The sequence below is a fragment of the Centropristis striata genome, chromosome 14 (genome assembly GCF_030273125.1).
Source record: "Centropristis striata isolate RG_2023a ecotype Rhode Island chromosome 14, C.striata_1.0, whole genome shotgun sequence".
Taxonomy (NCBI): Eukaryota; Metazoa; Chordata; class Actinopteri; order Perciformes; family Serranidae; genus Centropristis; species Centropristis striata.
Window position 1 is genome coordinate 35493826 of NC_081530.1, and position 26759 is coordinate 35520584.

General features: G+C 43.0%; 1 protein-coding gene and 1 pseudogene across 2 annotated transcripts; both read right to left on the bottom strand.

Annotated features, from left to right (window-relative positions):
* Position 1: 1 nt before the first annotated feature.
* Positions 2-5602, bottom strand: LOC131984435 (zinc finger protein 282-like; annotated as a pseudogene).
* Positions 5603-6597: 995 nt separating this feature from the next.
* Positions 6598-26213, bottom strand: LOC131984868 (zinc finger protein 32-like). 2 transcript variants are annotated; one of them, XM_059349860.1, is made up of 2 exons: positions 25651-26213; positions 6598-7859 (listed from the first exon to the last, which is right to left on the bottom strand). In XM_059349860.1, the coding sequence occupies exons 1-2, from the start codon at positions 25841-25843 to the stop codon at positions 6964-6966; spliced, it is 1089 nt and encodes a 362-aa protein (XP_059205843.1). In that variant the 5' UTR covers positions 25844-26213; the 3' UTR covers positions 6598-6963. The 2 variants fall into 2 exon arrangements, with proteins under 2 accessions (XP_059205843.1, XP_059205842.1); XM_059349859.1 differs by having other exon boundaries at positions 6598-7862.
* Between the last annotated feature and the right edge of the window lie 546 nt (positions 26214-26759).

The window sequence follows — 26759 nt, forward strand, 5'->3', positions numbered from 1 at the left end:
GTTAGCATCTCTCCATGTGGGCTGCTGGCTGGAGGCTCTGCCTCTTTGTTCTCCTCAGTTTGATGAAACTTTGAGGATGAGCGGCCAGTACATTTATGAAAGGTTTCTCTCATGTGTGGACTTTCATGTGTTTCTTTAAATACTCACTTTGTGCAAAAGATTTAGCACACACTGAGCAGCTGAAAGGTCTCTCTCCTGTGTGGAGTCTCATGTGTGCATTTAAATGTCCACTCTGTGTAAAAGTTTTCTGACAAACTGAGCAGCTGAAAGGTTTCTCTCCTGTGTGGAGTCTCATGTGTTCCTTTAAATGTCCACTCAGTGTAAAAGTTTTCTTACAAACTGAGCAGCTGAAAGGTCTCTCTCCTGTGTGGAGTCTCATGTGTTTCTTCAGATCGCTCTTGTAGCTACATCTTTTCCCACACTCACCAGCACAAAATAAGGAATCTCTGATAGGACCACCATCTTTTTTCAAACAGTTCAAACCTGACTGAGGTTCTCTGGTCTCCTTCCAATCACCACTGTCATCAGTCTCAGGTTCAGAAGAGTCTGCAGGCTCTTCGTCAGTATCAGGTTGTAAATGTGGCTCTGGATCAGAGTTCCTGTCTGGTTCTGGTCCTTCACAGTCCTCTCCATCAGCTTCTGTTTCCATCTGTTCAGTCTGTGTTTGATGAAGCTGTGAGGACTGAGGTTTCTCTTCGTCTTCACTCTTCACAGGGACAGGATTGAATGTGAACTTGGTGATATCAGCCTCCTCCAGCACCTGAAGCTGCTCTCCCTGCTGACTGCTCCAAGGTTCCTCCTGTTCTTCTTTAATGTGTGGGGGCTCTGGGTCCTCCTGGTCCAGAGTGGAGCTTCTCTCCTGCTGCTCAGAGGGAAACTCCTCTTTAACCACCAACAGCTGCTGGGCGTCTGTAGAGAAGGGTAAACACACACAGAGGCTCTTACAGCTGTTCAGAACATGGTGGTGCATGTAAAAAACGATCGATTACGTCAAAGAAGCCTTTTGAAGCTGAACAGAGATGTTTGTGGTGGCAGCCATTAAACAGCTTTTGTTGACTTCAGATTCTCTAATGTAGCTGATCATCACAGGTTGCAGCAGCACTGCCATTAAAAGTTGAGCTGTGTGTCTGTATGAAATGAGCTCTGTGTAAATATGAGAATTTCAGATGATTTCAGTGGTCCAGTCAGACCGTTTACTGGCTTGCAACCATAATCGTCTCCGTTTAGCGTCAAAGGGAATTTTTGACAAAGTAATCAATGAGAATGAAAGGCAGTTTTTTTCTATTCCTGTTTTGACATCTAACCACACAGCCAGACGTCATTACCCCCTGAAACTCTTCTGTTTCCCTCTTTTTTCTTATTGTTTTCATAGATGTTATTAATAGTAGCTGTTTCTGCAGATTTAAAGTAAAATTTACAAACATAGAAGCAGTTCTTCTGTCCGTGACACACACAAATCCTGCTTTTAAATAAAATAACATTGGCCGCGTTTCCCAGATTCGCTCTTAGCGCTTAAGAAGCTCTTAAGCGCTAAGATCGTCTTAGGGACGCTCTTAAGAGCGCTGTGAAAGAAGGAAGTGTTTCCCAGAGTCGTTCTTAGCTTAAGAAGATCTTTCACTAAGAAGGAAGTGTAAGATCGCCCTGACCCACTCTTAACAGCCTTCTTAGCGACCAAACGCTCAGTGAAGCCGCATCAGGGAGAGTTATATCGGACACAAAGGAATACTAAAACCCTGCGTAATGATGAATGTGCGCTCATAGCTGCAGAACACTGATGCAAGAAAAATAATAGCATAAGAAGAAAAATAACGATATAAAAATAAAGAATTGCCCATGTGTTCCTGTAGCTACATAAATAAAATAAATCATCATTACTATCACTCCTTACGTTTTCACACACATTCGGCATCTGCATATGAGTTTACAGTAGCTATAAAAACATCAACAACCCTGTGGTATTTCACAGATATGAGGGAAACTGACAGGTGTAATTGAACTCAGCTGGAACCTCATCAAGAGGGTCTCCACCTGCAAGTCTATATAAAGGCGTTGCCGAAGTCCACGCGTGTGAGACACCATGGCTGCAATACAGCATATCCTCGCTGCGAACCAACAGCGTCGCCGTGCGCAAAGCCAGACGGTTTATATAAACGCTTGTGTGCGTCAGCACTTCTCCCCACTCGACGTGCTGTCGGACCGGGCTGTCCAGTCCAAGTACCGGCTTCCTCGTGAGGAGATCCACCACCTCGTCACGCTCGTGTCACCACACATCCAGAGGGCAACCCGCTGCAATTTTGCCCTCAGCCTGGAGGTGCAGCTCCTGGCCGCGCTGCGTTTTTACGCAGTGGGGAGCTGTGGCAGCCGTGACACCGATCCTCCTGTGCCATGCCCGGAGACACATCAGGATGCCCACCACGCGGGACGAGGTCCGCCAGGTCCACCGGGGATTTCACGCCATGGCTGGGATCCCCCGGGTGATTGGTGTCGTGGATGGCACACTGATCCCAATCCACAATCCCTCCCTGGTGGATCCGTGCTGGATTGGGAGGAAACATTACGCTGCCATCAACACTCAGGTGGTGGTGGACCACGATGGCCTCATCACCGACATCGTTGCCAGGTGGCCAGGAGGCACACACTACAGCTTCGTGTGGGCCAACTCAGCTGTGGGGCAGAAGGCTGGCAGAGAAGAGTTCGGCAGGAGCATCTTCCTCGGAGACAGTGGCTACCCTCTCCGGAGTTACCTCGTGACACCGGTAACCAACCCAGCGACGCCACAGGAGGGGAGGTTCAATGAGGCCCACACACACACCAGGACCCACATTGAACGGGTGTTTGGCAGGTGGAAGTCCCGTTACCGATGTGTCCATCGTTCGTCAGGGGGACTGCGCTTGTCACCTGTGAAATGTTGCCGCGTGATTGTGTCACCGCCATGCTGCACAACATAGCAGTGCGCGTTGGAGCAGATGAGCTGCCTCCTGTAGATGACGATGGGGAATCATCGGAAGACGACGCCCTCAACCCCCGCAAAGCCCGAGCAATACTCCACCAAGCTGGTGTCCAGACCAGAGAGGAGCTTGTGAATCTCTTTTGAAGTCTCAGCCCCTACCCCCGTCACCACCAGACACAATTATCAGCACCACCCTACTCCCATCATCAAACCCACTACCATCATACAACCCATATCATATCAACCATCATGTATAGGGCTTGAAAGCTAGGAAGTGAAACAGATGTGCAGGTAAAACACCCAAATATTAATAAATTAGTGTCAGATAACGTCCCACACACCAATTTATTGTTGCAATGTTTGGGTGCTTTACCTGTTTAAAGTCTAGCACAGGATGTAAAGGAGTAATTCTTGCATACAGTAAGCAAAATTATACATGAAATCCAACTTTTGGATAGAGGAGGCCAGGTAACAAGTGGGGAATTAGCGGTGCTGAAAGTAGTGATAGGATAAGCATGTGCGTCAGGGTGCACATGTCATGAATCTACTCAAATCAATGACACAATACAAATTGCCTGGGATTTTTTTTCGCTAGGTTTGACACCCTTTTTTCAATACAAAATTATCCACACAACACATGGTTGAAAAGGAAAAGTAGTTAATTTAAAACACAAAACAAAAAGCGAAGGCACCGCTGTCTTTACTGGGCGTCTGCATCACCTGCATGAAGAGAGGTTGATTAGTGAAATTGAACGGGATACATTGTGCAATGCGGAGGAAAAAAATAGAAATGCCCCTTACCTGCGTCCTGGGGGAGAATTATTGGGACCGAGATGGAGGGACTGTTGAACTGCGCCTCGGCAAGTGTCAGCTGTCTCCAGTGCAGCTCCAACTTCTGACGTTTGAGACGCACCATCTCCTCTTGGAGGGCAGTCTGTCTCTCCAGTTGGCCCTCTATCCCCCGCAGCACCGCCAGTTTCTCCCTCTCAAGACGCACCAGCGTCTCGCTACAGGTGCAGGTCGTTATGGAGGGGCGTCCCCGTGTGCGGACACCAGGCCCTGCTGGTTGGCATGCGGGGACAGGGCTCGGTTGCGGGGGGTCGTCCTCTCCTGGCGACGTGCAGGTCGCTGCTCCGCTCCTAGATGGCTCCTCCTCCTCACCTTCGCTGTTGTCTGAGAGCCCCTCGTCCCCCAGAAGATCGATGCCCCCACTAATGCCTTCAGAGGCCGTCTTTCTAATAATGGAGAGGACTTTTTCCTCGTCGGGAGTGAAGGTTGTACCCCCAGGTGCGCCACCGCCCGTGCCCATGCTCTCTCGCCTCACCTGTGCGCTTTTTTTTTTTGTTTGGCTCTGGAACTCCTGCCACTTCTTCCGCACGGCACACCAGTCTCGCAGGCCACAGGGACTAGAGGGGGACATCTTCTGGGCTATTGCCTGCCAAATGCGGTTTTTTAATGTTATATCCTTTTTCCCCCTTGTTCCCCCAAATAACACCTCGCGGTGCTGCCAGACCTCGTCCACTAATGTGGCCATCTCCTCTGCAGTAAACGAGGGTGACCTCTTGCTGCGTTTGCTGCCTGCTTTCTCCATTCTCATGTGTGTGCGTATCCACAGTGGGGTATATATGCGTTAATGGCTTGATTACTACTCGGATACACCTGTTAGCTGTGATCACACACACACACACACACACACACACACGTAGCCTTATTGCACAGGTGTGTGGGGTGACTTAAGCGCTGATAAAGTGGTGGGTGATCGGTTTGCCTGGCATCGATTGATTTATATTTCTGCACCAGGGCGGTGGACAGCTCCCACTCTTTGGCGGGATCTTAAGAAGGCAGTCAAGAACGCATCTGGGAAACACCCCTATCTTAGCGCTCCTTCTTAGCCGAAACCTTCTTAAGAGCCTTCTTAAGTCCTTAAGAACGAGCGAATCTGGGAAACGCGGCCATTTTCTGTGTAACTGAAGTAAAGTAACTAACCTACTCTGTGTAACTAAAGAGAAGTAACTAACCTGCTCTGTGTAACTGAAGTAAAGTAACTAACCTGCTCTGTGTAACTGAAGTAAAGTAACTAACCTGCTCTGTATAACTGAAGTAAAGTAACTAACATGCTCTGTATAACTGAAGTAAAGTAACTAACCTGCTCTGTGTAACCAAAGTAAAGTAACTAACCTGCTCTGTGTAAATGAAGCTGAGGGTTGAAAACAGCGTCCAGTAGTTTCTGTTGTCGCTCGTTCTTCTCTTTTGAACGACAAAGTTGCTCCTCGTACTCTGCTATCGTTCTTTCAAACAGCCCAAATATCTCTTCAGCAGCCGCAGTCAGTCGCTGCTCCACCAGCGCTCTCACCGTTTGGACTTTAGACATTTTTCACACAGTGACACCAACTTTTTCTCCATACAAACTCAGTTTGCTCTCCATCAAACACTCACTCTGACTAGCGCTGTGGTGCTAACCAGCTAGCATGCTAAGCCAACTTGAATGTGTTTGTAGTCTACCAGGAGATGAGTCGGAGGTAAAACATCCAGAAAGAAAAGGTGAACAGCACAAAGTCCATTCAGACAGGTTTATCCGGACACACAGAGGCTCTGACGGATCACAACACAAACTTTCTCACTAACAATAAAGAAACTGCTACTAACTGCCGTCTTGATTATACAGCATGAAGTTAGCCGCATTAAATACGACAGCTTCCGGGGCATAGGAGACGATGGCTTTCAAAATAAAAGTCCGAAATTTCTGAAATGATACACTTCCTCTGACAAACACACAGGAAGATAAATTATTAAAATAGACCCAAAATATTTCTCAAGGATGTTGTTTTCTATGCTTCAAGCTACAATTTGGGTCATAATAATAATAATAATGATAATAATTCAGAAAGTATTAAGAGCACTTCACTCTTTTCACATTTATTAATGTCGCAGCTAAATTATTTCAATAAGGCATTTAACCAGCAGTTTAAAACGACCCTCGGCCAATCAGGATAAAGCAAAAAAACATAACATTCTGTTTTCAAGGAATTATACAGTATATGCAAATGAACATCAAACTGATTAATAATATAGTGAAGTATTGATGTCTGCTACTTTATTTTACAAGAGTCACTTCAGAGAACTCTAAATGTCCAGAGAACTTTTCAGTTAGAAACAAAAACCTCAAACATCAGCTGACTGCTACGACACATACAGTAACTCTACTGTAACTGCATGGCTCAGTTTGGTGATATTAATACAATGTTACGACTCATCACATTAAATTTACATCTAATTCTCACAGCTGAGAATCTGTAAGGATCATACATTGACTGTATACTAGTGTGAGACACAGTTTTAAAAGTAGTTAAAGGCTTTCTAGCCAATTTCAAGCCGAAGCTCAGAACAAAACCTGGTCCTGCCCAGGTTAGCTCCGCAGCATGAGTTGCCATGGTGATCTAGCCAGGTTTAAAGAGAACCACCTTGGAGATACTGATAACCACGGTTAAACCTCAGGTTACCTTGCTGACCCTCAAATCCTGCTTCGTAGTACAGGCCTCTGAAATCACATAACAGGCATAGCTGGTTTAGGGATTTCTGGCCTAAATTAAAACATAGCATGCCTATCCTGGAATCACAAACTGAAGAAGGGACAACTTTCAGGCAACTTTGGTCAACCAAGAATGTTTTTATTTTGTTTTGCCGGTAGAAAAAAAAGTTGTTATTGTTACACTTCTGCAATCAAATAATGAATTTAAATAACAATTTGTGAACTTTCGTTTTGTAAAACAAAACAAAAATGATCAGAAAGTAAATTAATATATCACATCATGGAAAGAAAGTGTTGTTTAATTATATTGTAGGTAAATTTCATACACACAATAAATATTTATAAAAGTTAAAACAAGCTTTAAAGCATTTAAAGGAGACTTGAAATAGTTTATCGAGTCTGGCTGGAGGCTCTGTCTCTTTGTTCTCCTCAGTTTGATGAAACTTTGAGGATGAGCGGCCAGCACATTTATGAAAGCTTTCTCTCATTTGTGGACTCTCATGTGTGCATTTAAGTGTGCACGCTGTCTAAAAGTGTTCTTACAAACTGAGCAGCTGAAAGGTCTTTCTCCTGTGTGGAGTCTCATGTGTAACTTTAAAGTTCCACTCCGTGTAAAAGTTTTCTTACAAACTGAGCAGCTGAAAGGTTTCTCTCCTGTGTGGATTCTCATGTGTGACTTTAAATGTCCACTCCGTGTAAAAGTTTTCTTACAAACTGAGCAGATGAAAGGTTTCTCTCCTGTGTGGATTCTCACGTGTGACCTTAAATGTCCCCTCCGTGTAAAAGTTTTCTTACAAACTGAGCAGCTGAAAGGTTTCTCTCCTGTGTGGAGTCTCATGTGTCTCCTCAGATCGCACTTGTCGCCAAATCTTTTCCCACACTCAGAGCAGCAAAATCGTTTCTCACCAGCAATAAATCTGGAATCTCTGACAGGGCCGCCATCTTTTTTCAAACAGTTCAAACCTGACTGAGGTTCTCTGGTCTCCTTCCAATCACCACTGTCATCAGTCTCAGGTTCAGAAGAGTCTGCAGACTCATCCTCAGTATCAGGTTGCAAATGTGGATCTGGATCAGAGTTCCTGTCTGGTTCTGGTCCTCCACAGTCCTCTCCACCAGCTTCTGTTTCCATCTGTTCAGTTTGTGTTTGATAAAGCTGTGAGGATTGAGGTTTCTCTTCATCTTCTTCACTCTTCACAGGGACAGGAGTGAATGTGAGTCCCTGAAGCTGCTCTCCCTCCTGACTGGTCCAAGGTTCCTCCTTTTCCTCTTTAATGTGTGGGAGCTCTGGCTCCTCCTGGTCCTGGTCCTGGTCCAGACTGCAGCTCCTCTCCTGCTGCTCAGAGGGAAACTCTTCTTCACTCACTGACAGCTGCTGAACATCTGCTGGAAACACAGAAACACAGAGTGAGGAAAAGTACAGTCTGTGTATTCATCTCTGTTTGACACAGACTGTTGAAACTAGTTCCCAAAATGCTTTCGGAATATCAACAGGAACCATAACTTAACTTACAAACCTGCTCTGTGTAGGTGAAGTATATTAATTAAACTGCTCTACAACAATGTTACACACAGTAACTACTGTAACTCTAATGTAACTGCAGGTATTTAACATACATAAGTTACCAACCTGCTCTGTGTAACTGAAGTAATGTAACTAACCTGCTCTGTATAACTGAAGTAAAGTTACTAACCTGCTCTGTGTAACTGAAGTAAAGTAACTAACCTTCTCTGTGTAACTGAAGTAAAGTCACTAACCTACTACTCCAGACATAAATGACCTGGTTCCAGAGAATTATAATCCTATTTTAACATCTGTTTTAGAATCCCTTAAAAGATGGTCGGATCTTCCCATTTCTGTAATTGGACATGTCAATATTGTTAAGATGAATGTCCTACCAAAATTTTTATATCTGTTCCAATCCATTCCTCTGGTATAAAATGCAAGCGCACTTAAATGCGAGGTCAGATATGTCAGGTTTCACACCAATATGGGGAAGCCGTAGATTTTTTTGCCAATCCCTCGCAGAGAGAGGGATTGGCAAAATTATGGATATGTATAACGACAACGGCATTCTTTATAGCTTTGAGGATTTGCAAAGAAATTACAATATACCTAAAAAGCACTTCTTTAAATATCTACAAATAAGGAACTACATTCTAAAAGCATTTAAACAATCCCCTCATAAACCCCCTCTTTCTAGTCTGGAAAAGGCTGTACTAGGTCATCTTCAGGGCCGTGGCCAGGTATCCTTTTTGTATAAAATGATTGTGGATGCCTTTAGTTTGTTTGTTTTACTACACAGCTAGTTTAGATAGGCCTTGTTTTGTTATATTTGTTTCAACTTTCTTTTGGCACAATCACTTGTCCCATCCTCCCCCACCTTAGTGTGTCTTTGTTTGGTTTTTGTAAAATAAATCATCATTGTTCATATCACCTTTGACTTTGTCTAATTTTCTGATTGTTGTGTTATTGTCTGCTGGCTGGGTTTGGTCAGTGGACGTAACAATGCCTCTAAAGAATCCTCGGACAGTAAAAGAAGACAATTTGTCATAATGCACAATGTTAGACTATTAACACCAGGTTGAAACTATTACAATTTAAATGGATTATATGCACATACATTACTCCTGCCCTGTTACATCGCTTTGATAACAATAATCCTGATTTCTGTATTAAGTGTCCCTGTCCTTCCAGGGAGAACCACATGCTGCAGTGGGCCGTGTCTGCCATTGCGAACAGGTCGGTCTGAGCCCTGCCGAACCGGATCCAACCTCTGGCCACCGGCCACCACCTCTGGGTGGAGCCTCCACTCCCCTGGGGGGGGACCCGACCTGGACAGGAGGTCTGCGGCCTGATTCGCGACTCCTGGGAGGAAGACTGCCCTGAGTTAGGCCAGATGTTGATGGGCCCAAAACAGGAGGTTCTGTACCCCCTGAAGCCAACGCAGAGGCAATGTGCCCCCCTGGTGATTTATGTAGTACACTGTGGTAGAGTGGTCCGTCCTGACCAGAACATGTCTGCCCCGCAGGAAAGGCAGTAGAGCCATTAGAGCATGGTGAACTGCTCGTAATTCCAAGACATTGATGTGCTCGCCATCCCAGGGTGGCACCCAACGCCCTTGCACCAACCTGCCCTCCAAGATTGCCCCCCAACCTGTGAGGGAGGCATCCGTGGTCACCACTGATCGTCTCGACGGAACATTCCCAAGGAGGACTCCTTGGGATAGGAGCTGCTTGTTCCTCCAGGGACGTGGTGCGCTGAGGCATGCGCATGTAACACGAAGTTTCACACGTCTGTGCAACTTTGGGTCGAGTTGGAAAGCGTTCAACCACCTCTGCATTGGTCGAGCCCTGAGGAGACCCAAAGGGATGACAGCTACTGCAGCCGAAATCAACCCCAGGAGCCTCTGAAAGTGGACCAGCTCTAGTCTCCTGCCAATCTGAAACTGATCCAGGAGGGCCAGAATTTTCATCACCCTCTGAGGGGTGAGAGACGCCAACATTGTGAGGGAGTTCAAACGGAGACCCACAAAAACCGCCTCCTGCCTCGGTCCGAGGTTGCTCTTGGTCACGTTTATTTTGAAACCCAACGCCTGCACATGTGAGGTCACTCGCTCTGTGTCTTCCAGGACCTGGCTGTGGGACGGAGCGCAGATCAGCCAGTCGTCCAAGTAGGGGAGGATCTTTATACCCGACAACTGGTGAGGAGACAAGGCCGCCCCTACCACCCTGGTAAACACCTGTGGTGAGAGGGAAAGGCCAAATGGCAGGACTTTGAATTGGTAAGCGTGCCCTTGAAAGGCAAAACGAAGAAAGGGTCTGTGAAGTGGATGGATTGGCACGTGAAAGTATGCATCTTTTAGGTCCACTGATGTGAACCATTCGCCTCTCTCCCCAACTTCTAGGATTTGAGATGTGCTCAGCATCTTGAAGGGGAGAACTTTGACGTATGCGTTCAGCTGCCTGAGATCTAGGATGGGACGAAGTCCACCATCCTTTTTCGGTACAAGGAAATAAGTGGAGTAAAATCCAGCGAGCTGTTTGCCTGGAGCGACCTTCACTATGGCTGAGATGTCTGGGCAAGCCACACCTGTCTTCGTGACATCATTGACATGGACGCACCAACATCCCTTGTCAGTTGGGAGTGGGTGACAAGGGCCGAGTCAATCAGCCCCATGGTGTCTCTATCTTCCGGATTGGCAGTTCTCCGAAGAGCTGCCAGTAGAATTGCTAGAGCGTTCCCCGAGGGTTCCTTAAGCCCCACAATTTTTTGCTGCACTCATTATTCTGGAAACGATGTCTGTGGACGGGAGGTCGCCCTCCTCCCCTGCAGTGCTGCGACTGGACGTCGCCTCAGGGCGAGTGGACCTAGGCCGGTCTGATGCCACAGCATCCTCAGACAGTTCATCAACCCCCAGGGGTGAATCCCTGTGTGCATAGAGAGAAAGAACATCGTGTAGGTCAGCACCATCCCCTGGGTGGGGGGCTGCCCACGCAGTGATGCGGCTGCTGCAGCAGGACGTTGGTTCTCAACTCTCTCCAGCCTTTCTGACAAACCACGTATGGCAGCCAGGATCTGTTGCTGGACTTCCTCTGGTGGATCAGTCAAGCTCCTGGCTGAGCTAGGCCCCGACTGTACCGTGCGTTTCTTGCTTGAGCCCCGCTTGTAGCCAGGGGATCGACCCCGCTTGTGGCCAGGGGAGGGAACCCGCTTGTGGCCAGGGGAGCGACCCCGCTTCCGCTTTCGAGAACCGCTCTTTGAAGCATATCTCTCTTCTCCCAGCTCCTCCGCCGAGGGTTGCACCGATGCTGCACGGCTGGACTGCTCCAACCCCATGGCCCTCCGAATGCGCGCCGCCATTGGCAAGTCAATGGCTGCCCCACAGGGTTCCTCAATATCTTGCAGCAGATGTGACATGCCTAGACAGCTCGGGCATTCCCGGTGACCATCACACGGGGCCATAACCACCTGACATTATACAAAACCCAACAGCTATGTATAGCAGATGAAGGGAAAACAAGAAAACCAGACAGAAAACCAAGTCAAACTTGTCTTATAACATCCACCAAATACCAGAAAGGAGGAAAGGTGGAGTAACTAAACAATAGGGCTTTCTTTCATGTGGTATACAAACAGATTTTATCTCATACAGTGTAACCACAAATAACTCAAAGAGACTGTAATATATACAGGGAAAATCAAAATGCAGGGAATTGCCACAAATCTACCTGCTGTTTTTTAATTTTATTTTTTTTAATGTAATTTTAATTTTTTTTAAATTTATTTTATCTTTCAGTTGGGTAAATAACATTTCTAAATATTTTCAAACAAAACTTAGTACCTCCACTCCTTGATGTGCGTGAACGCACGAGAAGGGGACCTTTAAAAATAAAAATAAAAACCTTCACTGCGAACAGCGAGTTAATGGCGAGTTGACAGCACACTGACAGTTACTCTGTAAACTGACATTTGAACATTATGATCATGGAGTTGATTTAGATCTGAAACTGTCCCATAATGAAGGATTCATCCACATGTATTTAGTTTTTGCCAAATTCAAAAATAAATTATTTTAAAGCCTATTATTCTTATTCTTGCCTATCCTCGTACCACAAACTGAAGCAGGGACAACTTTCAGGCAACTTTGTTAATCCAAGAATGTTTTTATTTTGTTCTGCTGTTATAAAAAAATAAAATTGTCATTGCTACACTTCTACAATCTAATATTTAATTAAAATGTCAGTTTGTTAGCTTTCGTTTTGTGAAACAAAACAAAAATGAACAGAAAGAAAATGAATATATCACATGGAAAAGAAAGTGTTGATTAATTATATTGTAGATAAATTTCATACACACAGAATAAAAATGTATAAAAGTTACTAAAAGCTTTAAAGCATTTTAAAAAGACTTGAAGTAGTTTATCGAGTCCTTTAAAAAGATTGAAAAAAGAGGCTTGCATCTCTTCTTGTGGGCTGCTGGCTGGAGGCTCTGCCTCTTTGTTCTCCTCAGTTTGATGAAACTTTGAGGTTGAGCGGCCAGCACATTTATGAAAGCTTTCTCTCATGTGTGGACGTTCATGTGTTTCTTTAAATGCCCACTTTGTGTAAAAGATTTATGACAAACTGAACAGCTGAAAAGTTTCTCTCCTGTGTGGAGTCTCATGTGTGACTTTAAAGTTCCACTCTGTGCAAAAGTTTTCTTACAAACTGAGCAGCTGAAAGGTCTCTCTCCTGTGTGGAGTCTCATGTGTGACTTTAAATGTCTACTCTCTGTAAAATATTTCTTACAAACTGAGCAGCTGAAAGGTCTCTCTCCTGTGTGGAGTCTCATATGTGACTTTAAAGTTTCCCTCCATGTAAAATATTTCTTACAAACTGAGCAGCTGAAAGGTTTCTCTCCCGTGTGGAGTCTCATGTGTGATTTTAAAGTTCCCCTCCACGTAAAGGTTTTCTTACAAACTGAGCAGCTGAAAGGTTTCTCTACTGTGTGGAGTCTCATGTGTCTCTTCAGATTGTGCTTGGAGCGAAATCATTTCCCACACTCAGAGCAGCTAAATGGTTTCTCACCAGCACTAAATCTGGAATCTCTGACAGGACCGCCACCTTTTTTCAAACAGTTCAAAACCAAATCAGCACTGTCATCAGTCTCAGGTTCAGAAGAGTCTGCAGGCTCGTCACCAGTATCAGGTTGTAAATGTGGATCTGGATCAGAGTTCCTGTCTGGCTCTGGTCCTCCACAGTCCTCTCCATCAGCTTCTGTTTCCATCTGTTCAGTCTGTGTTTGATGAAGCTGTGAGGACTGAGGTTTCTCTTCATCTTCATCACTCTTCACAGGGACAGGAGTGAATGTGAACTTGATGATATCAGCCTCCTCCAGCCCCTGAAGCTGCTCTCCCTCCTGACTGGTCCGAGGTTCCTCCTGTTCCTCTTTAATGTGTTGGGGCTCTGGCTGTAGCACCCTTTGGACCGCCGTGTCTTGGCTCAGACTTACTCCTTCTATGAACTCTTCCTCTGCGTCATGATTCCCTCTGTGGATCTTTGGGAGGTGAGTGGTGTCACTCTCCTGTTCTTCTTTAATGTGTGGGGGCTCTGGGTCTTCCTGGTTCAGAGTGGAGCTTCTCTCCTGTTGCTCAGAGGGAAACTCCTCTTTAACCACCAACAGCTGCTGGGCGTCTGTAGAGAAGGGGAAACCCACACAGAGGCTCTTACAGCAGCTAAAGTAGGGCTGCCACGATGCGTCTCACTATTCACAACATGGTGGTGCATGCAAAAAACGATCGATTACTTCGTCAAAGAAGCCTTTTGAAGCTGGATGGAGATGTTTGTGGTGGCAGCCATTAAACAGATGAACTGGACCACTGAAATCATCAGAAATTCTTGTATATATATTCAATATAATTAATTCCATATTTAATTGTCTAGAGCTTCTGTTGACTTCAGATTCCTGCTCTAATGTAGCTGATCATCACAGGTTGCAGCAGCACTGCTATTAAAAGTTGAGCTGTGTGTCTGTATGAAATGAGCTCTGTGTAAATATGAGAATTTCAGATGATTTCAGCGGTCCAGTCCGTCCGTTAACTGGCTTGCAACCATAATCGTCTCTGTCTAGCCTTCAACTGGGCCAGAAGAACTTGGTTGCTGCTATTTTTTGTACATTATTCCTTATGACCGCAGCACTGATGCCTTATTTCCAAACTTAAATAATTAATATTTTTATTTGAGGGTGTCACATGTCACAACATATTAGTGTATGTTTTCTTTAATACTGTGGTTTTTGTGTATGTTTGTATGTGTCTCTCTATGTTTGGTGTATGTTTTGTGTAATGTAACCTCTAATATGCAGGGAAAAGATACTATAAATGACCAAAAATGCTATGCTGAGTCTGGACAGCCTGCCAAGAAAGGGACTGAGAATAGATCACATTAACAAATGTAGTCTTAGAAACAAAATAACTGATAGTTTGTATTTTGTCTGAAGGTGTGCACGTACTAGCACTCACTAAAACTCACTTGGATGACACAATTAATGATTCTGTTATGTTGGAGTTCACCCTGGGCTTACAAACAAACGCCAGACCTACATGGAAGGTTTCAGACCTGATTTTTGGACCTACATGACGATAACAAAGCCTGACCCCCGCCCTTTGTAACAAAGGAAGACCACGAGGTCCGGAACCCCCGTGATGAGACCATGCGGACCCCTTGATGAGATCAGGCGGTCACCTGAGCACAGGGGAGCTCCAGCTCAGGCCCCATTGGTCGAGACCAGAGAGATCCGGTAATGTCACTGTGGCTTTAAAAGCAACAGCGGCACAGAATTCGGCCTCTTCCACGCGACCTCCCAGTTGTGTAAAGAAGATCAACGGCCGCCGACTTTTTAAAATTTTTTAATAGATAACAGTTTTCTTAACTCGCAGGACGAGCCAAGTCTGTTACTATTACCTTACATAGCTAATACTGCGTTATTAAACACAGTTGGATCCAAGTAACTTGTGGGAGCAAGTTACTTCTACCTGCAGAAGGAAGACAACGATCGCCGTTTCTTCACGAAGGAAGTGCTTTGGATTCACTTTCTTTCCTCTCGACGTCTCCAGCTGTTTTCCTCAGTTTTCATAACTGAAACATCGCCGGGCAAATCTCCACTTCAAATCGCCACAAGCGCGATTCAAGTAAGAGGCTCTCTTTGTCGGGCAGAATATAGGTTTATTTAATTAGTAGACCATTTGTGCTGTTGGTGTATAAGTTAACGGACCTCCGAGTCCTAATTACCTTGTGTGCCTCTTATACCTGTATACCTGTACTGTTTTGACTGTGTCTGTGCGATCGCACAGAATATTGATCTGTGTACCACGGTTGTGGTCACTGGTGTATTGTTAAATCACTGCTCGCAGAGACAATAACTCGTATTTTATCAGTGAACAATCTGTGAGGCGGCTGTCGGAAGCACGCTCACTCACCGAGTTCCACGTGATAAAAGACGATTACTGTGTTCTGTGACGGTGAGTTTCTCATTCATCCTTACATTCATTCATTCTCTCTCTCTCCCTTTCTCTCTCTCTTTTTTCTCTTACTAACGCTCGTACACACACATTTATATTCACATCCACTATTGCACGCCGCTGTAAATGTATATACGTGCCAGCGCTCAAGGTACGCATCACGTGGGTCGGGGTGGTTCAGTACCACGACGCCGTGCGGCCGAATCATGTAGTACACCCCTCTCTGAGACTGCTTGAGCCTAGCCGCCATTTTGGCTCTTGTTACTGTCTCCTCCCCTTTTCTCTCCCTTGAGACCCCCCCGAGCCTGTCGCCGGCTGTGATGTCATTCTCAGGAATACGCCCGCCATTTTGGCTCTTGCCATCTCGCTCCTCCTCCTCTCTCTCTCTCTCTCTCTCTCTCACACACACACACACACAAACATAATCTGAGTGCTTGAAGCCTGGTTTTGCTGTTGTAACCATTTTAATAGATGTGATTCGTAGTTTAGAATATAAATAAGTTGATTGATTTAAGTTTTATTGGTTTAATCAATTTTGCTTGAGTAAAATAAACTTGTTTTTGGATTTAAAGAGCATTTGTTTGTGATTGTTTGCATGAGTGTTGTAATAACAGCTGGTTGTGAAGGTCAGTGCTTGAATTTCACCTTTCAATGTTCCTATTATGATTATTAATATTTTAGAATATTGATATTTCTTTATAGTGAACACCCCTTTTATGAGACTATTTTTCACAGTTTGGTTATTGGACCCTGTTCACAGGGTCGTGCCCCGATATTAATAACTGATTATTAATTATTTAATTAACATTAATAATTATTACTGTTAAACATTATTATTTAATATTAATTTTAATATTTAATATTTGCCAATATCAAACTTGTTCCTGTCATTCCCAACAGTTATCAATTTTAATGGGTACACCATATTTAGGAGGGACAGAAATGTATTTGGAGGGAGCGTGGCCTTTCTCATAGAACAACCAAAATACGATATGATTTAATGTGTGATGATATTGGAGCAAATTATCTGGATGATATGTGTTGTTTGATATGGTGTGTGACCTTGACTATGAGACTCATATATTAGATGATTTAAACGTCAATTGGAGTGTGGATGGTTGCACATTCAGAGATAAACTATTGGCTGTAGCCAATGCTAGCAATTTAGTGCAAATTGTTGACATTCCTGTGGGATTCAGTGATCAGATTTTGATTGCTTATGCGAGTAGGTGGAAGGGAAATTCATGTCAAAGCCTTTAAATATAGCAAATTATTTTAATGATTATTTCCATAAAAAAGTTAATAATTTCAGGAGGAATATGACGTACACAAACAACATTTCCTCATTCACACTAATTAAGGATTTAATAATGAAAAATAAAAATTTGAACAATTATACATTTGACAAAAAAAGTAACAATTAATGATGTGACTAGGCTTCTTTGTAAAGGGAAGGATAGTCCACCAGGGGTGGATAACTGTGATGCAATTTTTAGTATTGCTGTGCATCTAATTTCTGTTCCTGTGTGTTACATATTCAACTTGTGCGTTGAGAAATGTGTTTTCCCGGAGGCTTGGAAAATTGCCAAAGTTATCCCGTTACCTAAAAATTCTGCTGCACCTTTCTCTAGTGCGAATTGTAGACCAATAAGTCTGCTACCTGCTTTAGGGAAAGTAATGGAAATGATCATGTTTGATCAAATTCAAAATTACTTTGACATCAATAATTTAAATAGTGATTTTCAAAATGTGTTTAGGCCAGGACACTCCACATGTACAGCCTTGACACATATGACAGATGAATGGCGTTCGGACATAGACAATGGAAAATTAGTGGGTGTCGTTCTGCTTGATTTTAGTGCTGCATTTGATGTTATTGACCATTTTCTGTGAATAGGAAAACTCAACGCTGTGTCTTACAGTGTTCCTATAGAACACATGTGACACATGCATGAGCAACTTGGTTGGCTAACTATCACTTGAAGAAGCTCTTACGTGTTGTTGAACTTGCTCAGGAATATTACTGTAAATAAGTCTCCAAACTTTTTGTATTGTCTTTTCTCACGTCAGTGGAGTCGACATAAATCTGACAAGACATGATACTGAGGGGAGGTTTACTTTGCCCAGGGAAAATACTAATGTGTTAAAGAAATGTGTCCTGTTCAGAGCCGTTCTGGAGTGGAACTCCTTGCCACTTTATACCATATTAATAGATTCCAAAGAGAGGTATACATTTTTGCTTAAACAGTTTCTCTTAATGTTGCAGCTGCAGTAGCTAAACTGTTCGGGTGCACAAGGGTCTTCGTATAAACAATCTTCCTATCCTGTGAGACCACTTTTTCTTTTCCTTTATTTATCTTTTTTTGGTATCTGTTTGTATGTTATGTTATGGTGTTTGTGTAGGATAAATCCATAGATGAATCCACATTGAAATGTTACCTAAGTACACAGGTGAAATATCATATTCATGGGAAAGGAAAACCTCTTGGACGAAAGTCAGCATAGCGCATCCTGAGCGGATGCTCTGGTTGATACGATAACATTAGAATAAGAACATAATCTCCCAAGTGTACTCACATATCAAATGATTGTCATAACAGGAAAGTACAGGACATTAAAACCTTAGTCACAAAGAAACAATGACGCACGAACTGGAGTGAAATTAGCTGGTCAGAGGCGTTGTCTGCCAGAGTTGTTCTGAATGTTGGTCGTGTTGTGCCATATGTTTTTACTATCTGCCAATTAAATCCCGTACAAGGCTGTGATTCGAATCTATCTGTTCGTCAAGTGTTTTCTTTAAAGATTTTCTACAACATAGTGGCGAGCTAGCCAGGGACAGGGATGGCCACCTTGCTACCAAGGAATAGCAGCTGTACATTATGCTTATGAAAAAGCTTCAACAGTAACCATGGGTTATCCAGTCACCATTTTCACACATCACAAAATCTCAGAGCTGTTACATCAAGGGAAGTTTGTAGTGACACAGGCAAGATGCTTACAGTACACACCTCTACTAACTTACCCAGACATAACAATCAAAAGGTGTGTCACATCTAATCCAGCAAATTTTGTCCCCTTGGGACACGAGGGAGAACAACACGAGTGTATAGCGGAGACAATGAAGTACACAAGGCTCAGACCAGACTTAGAATCAACGGCTCTAGCACATCCACAAGAGACATTGTATGTTGATGGATCATGTTACAGAGACTACACAGGAAACCATGCAGGCTATGCAGTAGTGAGACAGGAAGGAAACATGTTTCTCACTGCCAAAGCAGAGAGCTGCGAGCAGCCCTGCTCTGCTCAATTAGCTGAACTACGTGCACTAACAGAAGCGTGCAAAATTGCTAAAGGAAAAATAGCCAACATTTACACTGACTCGGCTTATGCACATGGTGTGTGTCATCTATTTGGAGCTGTGTGTAAACAAAGAGGCTTCACAAAATCAGATGGTAGCCCGATTCAACATAACAAACAAATAAGGGAATTAATGTCAGCAATGATGCTCCCGACAAAACTTGCAATCATAAAGTGTCAAGCTCATCGGAAGGGAAATGATGATGTGATAAAAGGTAACAACGCAGCAGATGAAGCTGCCAAAATAGCTTCTAAAAGTGAGGTAGCAATTTTGTCGCCGGTAATATTATTAGAGCCAACAACAACACCAGATGACATTGTCCTAATTCAGGCAGAAGCCAGTCCACGTGAACAATCACTGTGGCGCAGTAGAGGAGCCACAGTGGACAACAAAGGTCTTTGGAGATCACACGAGGGTCTCTTAGTAGCACCCGTGACGTTGCTTACAATCCTAATCTCCCAGGCCCACAATGTTTGCCATTGTGGGAGGGGGGAAGTCATGAAAAAACTGCGACAGCAAGGCTATTGGTCACCGTATCTACAGGCGATGGTAGATGAAATACTGAACCAATGTGAAATTTGCGCTGAAAACAATGTGCGTAAGGGTATCAAAACACCAGTGGGACACATTCCAATCCCAGAGGGACCGTTCAAACACTTAGCCCTAGATTATGTCGATATGATCAAGACTGTACAGGGGAAACGATACATGCTCGTGATAATTGATCGTTTCAGCCGTTGGGTGGAGGCGCATCCGTCCAAAGACTTAGGGGCAGAAACGGTGGTTAAGTTTTTGATACGAGAAGTCATTCCAAGATTTGGCATTCCTTCTGAAATAAGCTCCGATAACGGTGCAGCATTTGTACAAAAAGTAGCCAAGGGTATTTTACAACAACTGCGAATCAAACAAAGACTCTCTGCAGTGTACCACCCGGAAAGTAACGGGATGGTCGAACGTAACGCTAAAATCAAAAATAAACAAGATTTGTGCCAGTACAAAGCTTAACTGGGTGGATGCTTTACCACTTGCTTTGATGCAATATCGCACACAAACCCATAGAAGCACTCATCTAACACCGCATGAAATGCTAACGGGTCGACCCATGCCAACACCACAGATGAGAGGTCCATACAAGGGGCCTAGTCTTGAACAGTTACAAACTGAGCTGCAAGACTACATGAAACACCTAACGGCCATCCACAGATCGATCTACCTACAGGAAAAGAAAAGGGAGCCAGATCCCAAACGAGACATTGAGAGACCAGTGGAGTCGGGGGACAAAGTCTACATCAAAATCTTCCGACGAAAGTGGCATCAACCACGTCGAGAGGGTCCGTATACTGTCATACGAGCCACACCAACGGCAGTCCAGGTGGAAGGAAGCACCACGTGGTACCACTTAAACCACTGCTGCAAAGTCCAGGACTCAAAAAAGGGCAGTACTGCACTAATTGATGATATCAAGGAAAATGAGTGTGAGAATAATGTTGACAGTGATAAGCATTCTATTGTGGATGCTCTCAGGAAACCTGGGACAGCTGCAGGAGATGCAGAGGAAGCTGAGCAGGGTCCGAGGAGATCAAAACGGCTGGCAGCAGGCAGAGAGACTCCAGGCAGCAGTGAGCAACGCCCCACAGGAAACAGATAAGTTCGATGCAAAGACACACTCAACAGCACACAGAGAGAAAGGACCAAGACTAGCATTGACTACACATGACAAACAACATGGTAAAATAAGGACTAGACGAGACTTTCACAAATACTGGGAGTGGTATACAACCTGGCACACGCCAGACGAGTTAGAGGGAAAACATGTATCTTATGAGGTGGTTGTGACGTCCAAAGATTATGTTAGAAGACAGCTGTGTGCGTTCAAATTCAGTATAACAGGAGAGAAAACTTGGGGAGCAGGACCCTGTGAAGTAAAGCTTAGGATAGGAAGAGATATTGAGCTAACAATGGAACTAGAGACTGGTTACAGCCCACAATTTGAATATTATGCTCATATCGCAGCAAAAGACCCAGAGGCTAACATAGATGAAAGAGTAGCATTAAAACTTGAGCGCAGAGACTACACTGATCCAATAATTCCAAAAAAAATACAGCTGGTATCAGAGATCAATGGAGACCGAGTAAGAATTCACATTCCACCACAAGAGGTTTCAAGCAGTTTAATTAGAAGAGACATTCGGGTGCTGGAGACAGAGACATCGACAGCAGAAAACGGGGTATTATGTGGGTGGACAATCAGCCATCTTAAAGGAGATTCAACTTGGGGAGGGGAAGTGTGCGATATCAAGATTCTACACACAGACAGAGGGTGGATGGTCGAACTTAACAGAAGAATAGTTCAATTAGAACACATATGCCTTAGAGACTATAGCTACTGATGATCGTGGACATCAGGTGAGAGAGATCTTATCTTGGTCGGCCCCCTTTTACATAAATGAGAATTCTAATCCACATGCATTTACCCCTAGCCATGAGGTCACTACACCGAGAATAGAAGCACGCATAATCACAACACCAAGGCCAGGTTTGACCACTGCACTACAAACTAGGTCAGAGCCAGACACACACACAGAACAAAACACACACACACAATTGAAACCACGCGCAGAGCCAGACACACACACAGAACTGAAACCACACGCACAACCGGACATACACGCACCCACTCACACACAACAGAAGCCCACTCCCCAACCTGATTTGATAGGCCAGAATGAGGAAGCAAAGACTACATTAAAACCAATGCCGCCCCCTACCAGAAAAAAGTATCCCCCAAAGGAAAAGAACAAAAGAAAAGAAATAACAACCACAACTGAGGTCACAAAGACAACCCCGAGAGTAGATTATTGGCATCGGCTATCGATGACAACATTAGCAAATCAGCAACAGGAAATAACTGCCCCACCTAGTACAACAAAGGCAGCGCCTTGGAAGTGGCCGCCACATCCAAGGACAAGATCTCCAGCACACAAGAAAAAGACACTGAGAACAACCACAGCAACTACAACAGAGAAAGACTTGGACTATTATGACACATATGACGACAACCCAGGATTAGATGACGTAATTACAGACGGAGACCAGTGGAGATTAGTTAAACCAAGACACAGAAAAATACAACCTATAGCAGATGAATTGTCGGAAACAGCTAGCCAAAACAAATGGTATAAATGGGCAATGTATACAATTAAAGAGATGACATATAATGAATGTATAATGTGTGCAGAATCTCCACTGTCTATTCCTACTGCTATGCCTGAAAAACACACGTTTGAGGAATGTGCCTGAGTCCAAAGTCAATTATGCAAGGAAGGGAAATTTACATCACGAGAGGAAGGACCAATTATTTTTAGATATCCTATGTGTGGAATTCAATGCAGACTGTTACACGGGTCTAGAAAAATTCACAGCTATCTGGACAGTTGCCCTTACTGCAAATTTCATGAACAATGTGCTGAGTTTAGCTTACTGACATCCCAACACGAGCCCCCTACTGACTACAAGGTAGACTACACCTTGGACTATGAATGTTTTGCCAGTGGAGGATTCCTAGGAGAGGTTGGAGGAGTAGAAATTGGAAATACATCTGTACACTGTAATGTTACTTGGGTATTATCATGGTTCCCTCATACTAAATTCTCCCCGTTATTCATAAATAGGCCAATTTGGTTTGAAAATCCAGTCACCTTAGATCAAACCTGTGAAAAATTAACAATGACCACCCCACTCATGTATACACTTAGCGAGCAAACCCAGGCGATTGCAGATAGCTATTGGATTTGTGGTAACAACACTTTAAGTAATGTGCTTCCACCAAGATGGATTGGACTTTGTGCGTTAGTTAGACTAAGAGTGCCTATGGTTGTTATGTATGAGGGAGTGGAGGAAACTATTAACATTGACACATCCCCAGAGGAAATACATAGGAACAAACGAGAATTTAGCCCGTTCGAAAGAATTCACCTAAATGAGATTGGACAACCTGCAGGGATCCCAATGGAATTCAGAGCTCAGAATGAGATCAGAGTAGGTCTGAAATCAATACTCCCGTGGATCACAATAAACAAAAATGTTAACTGGATAAATTATGTGTATTACAACCAACAGAGATTCATCAATTACACAAGTGAAATTCTGAAAGCAATCGGTGAGCAGTTGCATGCAACTAGTATAATGGCATGGCAAAACAGACAGGTGTTAGAATGGATGTTAGCAGAAAAGGGAGGTGTCTGCAAAAGATTTGGTAAATACTGCTGCACCTTTATTCCTAATCATACAGCACCTGATGGATCTTTCACTAAAGCCATGGCTAAATTACAAAATCTAACCACAGAAGTAAAGGACAATGCTGGTCAGGGTGGCCTGTCTCTGGACTGGCTGGACCAAAATTTAGGAAAAGTTGGAGCCATATTGGCTAAAACAGCAATCATTGCTGTTATAGTTCTAATTTTGATTCTCTTTCTGTTCTGTTGCATCGCACCTATCGTGAGGAGATATGGACTGGGACTGCTGGCCAACCAGGCAAAGAAAGTTCTGAACATACAAGGAGCTCACATGCTACATGCAATGGCAGACATGAACCCTGAGATGCAAGGGGTCATGGGGCTACCGGACTTGTTCCCACAACCTGCCTATATGGACGATAGCGATGATCCGGATCAATGGGAAGAAAGTGAGGTGGTATAAACCAAACAGCGAAATGGTAAGAGGTAATTGAAATGGCGGAAAAGACATTTACCAGAACGTCGGGGGACGGTTGAGAATTATGTATCACATATAATGTTTTATCTTGTGTATCCCACCTAAAGTCTATATTTGAAAAGAAAAAAAAAAAAAAAAAAAACTATATCCATATATACAGGTAAACATATAAGACATATAAAGACATCCACATATTCATGTGATTTTACTTTGGTTTTGTGTTATCTTTGCAGTTGTTTTGTGGCATATTTAGATACTTTAAGCATAACTTGTTAAAGCCACATCCTTATAAGTCTAATATAACCATATTATCATTGGTGTAGTCAAGTTTGAAGTTCAGAAAATTTTCAATTTTTATGTTCATTATATTGCTGACGTCATGTTTAATCATATAAAGGATGTGTAATCAGCAAAGCTAAAGCATATAAAAGATATTATGATCATTTGCCATGTTAAAATGCATATATCATGTTATTGTTTTGAACCATATAGGAATATACATACATCATGTTTGTTGCTAGAGTTAGAAGCCATATAATTATGTAATGTGTAACATCCATAATATGTCTTGATGATGATTGATTTGTGATATACTCTGAATGTAAAACATATAGTGGTCAGTTATCAGGTTCAGATTGTGAGGTGACGCTCTTAAAAGTGTATGGCCGCCATGACGGGATGGGACCGCATCCGCCTTTTCCCTGTACACAGCCGACAGGGTTTTTCACGGATTGCACACTGGGGGAGCTGCATCTCACAATCTGGACATTATATATGGGTTCATTAACTTTCTATAATCAACGTGTATTATGTAACAGAATAGCCGTTAAATACATATTTTAGGAAAACATATTATATGCATTACACATAGATTAGGGCTGCATAGGTTTGCTGTAACAAGTGCTTAATTACATGTAATCTTTCTACACTATTCCTTTTCCACACACAGGAACCATAATTTGGAACTAAATTCATAGGGAACCGGTTTGTTAATTAAACCTTACATTTTGATAATGGTTAACACCATTATAAGGGAGGATATGTAGGATAAATCCATAGATGAATCCACATTGAAATGTTACCTAAGTACACAGGTGAAATATCAAATTCATGGGAAAGGAAAACCTCTTGGACGAAAGTCAGCATAGCGCATCCTGAGCAGATGATCTGGTTGATACGATAACATTAGAATAAGAACATAATCTCCCAAGTGTACTCACATATCAAATGATTGTCATAACAGGAAAGTACAGGACATTAAAACCTTAGTTACAAAGAAACAATGACGCACGAACTGAAGTGAAATTAGCTGGTCAGAGGCGTTGTCTGCCAGAGTTGTTCTGAATGTTGGTCGTGTTGTACCATATGTTTTTACTATCTGCCAATTAAATCCCGCACAAGGCTGTGATTCGAATCTATCTGTTCGTCAAGTGTTTTCTTTAAAGATTTTCTACAACATTTGTATGTTGTGTATGGACTCTTAATTGTACTGTACAAGTGTTGCGTCATGTCTTGTGATACATGTTTGTCAGCGTCTATGATTGTATCTGTGTTGTGACTGTATTGACGGTTGTTGTTGTTGTTTTGTTGATGGTCTTGGAGAATGGACAATTTGATTTAATTTAATCAAGAAGCTATAATAAGTACATTTAATCTGTTTTTTTTTTACTATTCCTGTTTTGACATCCAAGTGCATAGCCAGACACAATTAACCCCTTAAACTCTTCTATTTCCCTCTTTTTTCTTCTTCTTTTTCATAGATCGGTTATTAATAGTAGTTGTTTCTGCAAACTTAAAGTAACATTTACGAACATACACATTAGCAGTTCTTCTGTCCATAACACACACAAATCCTGACTTTTAAATAAAATAACCTGCTCTCTGTTACTCAAGTAAAGTAACTAACCTGCTCTGTGTAATTGTAGTAAAGTAACTAACCTGCTCTGTGTAACCGAAGTAAAGGAACTAACCTGCTCTGTGTAACTGAAGTAAAGTAACTAATCTGCTGTGTGTAACCGAAGTAAAGTAACTAACCTGCTCTGTGTAACCGAAGTAAAGGAACTAACCTGCTCTGTGTAACTGAAGTAAAGTAACTAACCTGCTCTGTGTAAGTGAAGCCGAGGGTTGAAAACAGCGTCCAGTAGTTTCTGTTGTCGCTCGTTCTTCTCTTCTGAACGACAAAGTTGCTCCTCGTACTCTGCTATCGTTCTTTCAAACAGCCCAAATATCTCTTCAGCAGCCGCAGTCAGTCGCTGCTCCACCAGCGCTCTCACCGTTTGGACTTTAGACATTTTTCACACAGTGACACCAACTTTTTCTCCACACAAACTCCGTCAGAAACACAGTTTGCTCTCCAACAGTCACTCTGACTAGAGCCGCGGTGCTAACCAGCTAGCATTCTAAGCTAACTTGAATGTCTTTGTAGTCTACCGGGAGATGAGTCAGAGGTAAAACATCCAGAAAGAAAAGGTGAACAGCACAAAGTCCATTCAGACAGGTTTATCCGGACACACAGAGGCTCTGACGGATCACAACACAAACTTCCTCACACAAAGAAAGTGACTCCGCTGTTTCTACGGACTTTGGACGGCATGTCGCTGAAAGAGCAACATCCGGTTCGGCTGCAACTTGGTGGGCAACCTTCAAAATAAAAGTCGATCGGCCATTCTCTTCTTGCACCTTTTGAATTCATATTTTGTTAAATTTACATTCTTTATATTTGATCTATCTGTTCAATATATATCTGTTCTTTTGTGCTTAAACTGCTGCTTAACAATTTCCCTCAAGATAAATAAATAACTTTTTAAAATGCAGGTGATCTACAAACATTTTTAGAGATTCATATTTTGATAAATTTACAAAAATGAATACAGTACCATGTAAATAAGCTGTTTTTCCTTTTAAATATTAAATTGTTTATTTAAATATTACAAACATTTTTTTGAAGGTGAGCCTTAAAGTTTAATCTCTCAGAGGTAACAGCATTTCAACAAGCAGCATTTTAAATAAAAGAATATTGACCTGAACATATATGTTTTATTTCTTTATTTCATTAATATGAAGATGTTTATTAAATATAAAAAGTCTCAGCTTTCACTCTGTATCTCTCACTGTGAAATAAAGACCGTAAATGACGGGTTTACAGTGCATTCAGAAAGTATTTAGACCAAGGCATGTGATGATTTCTGGCAAAGAAATAATAAGTGT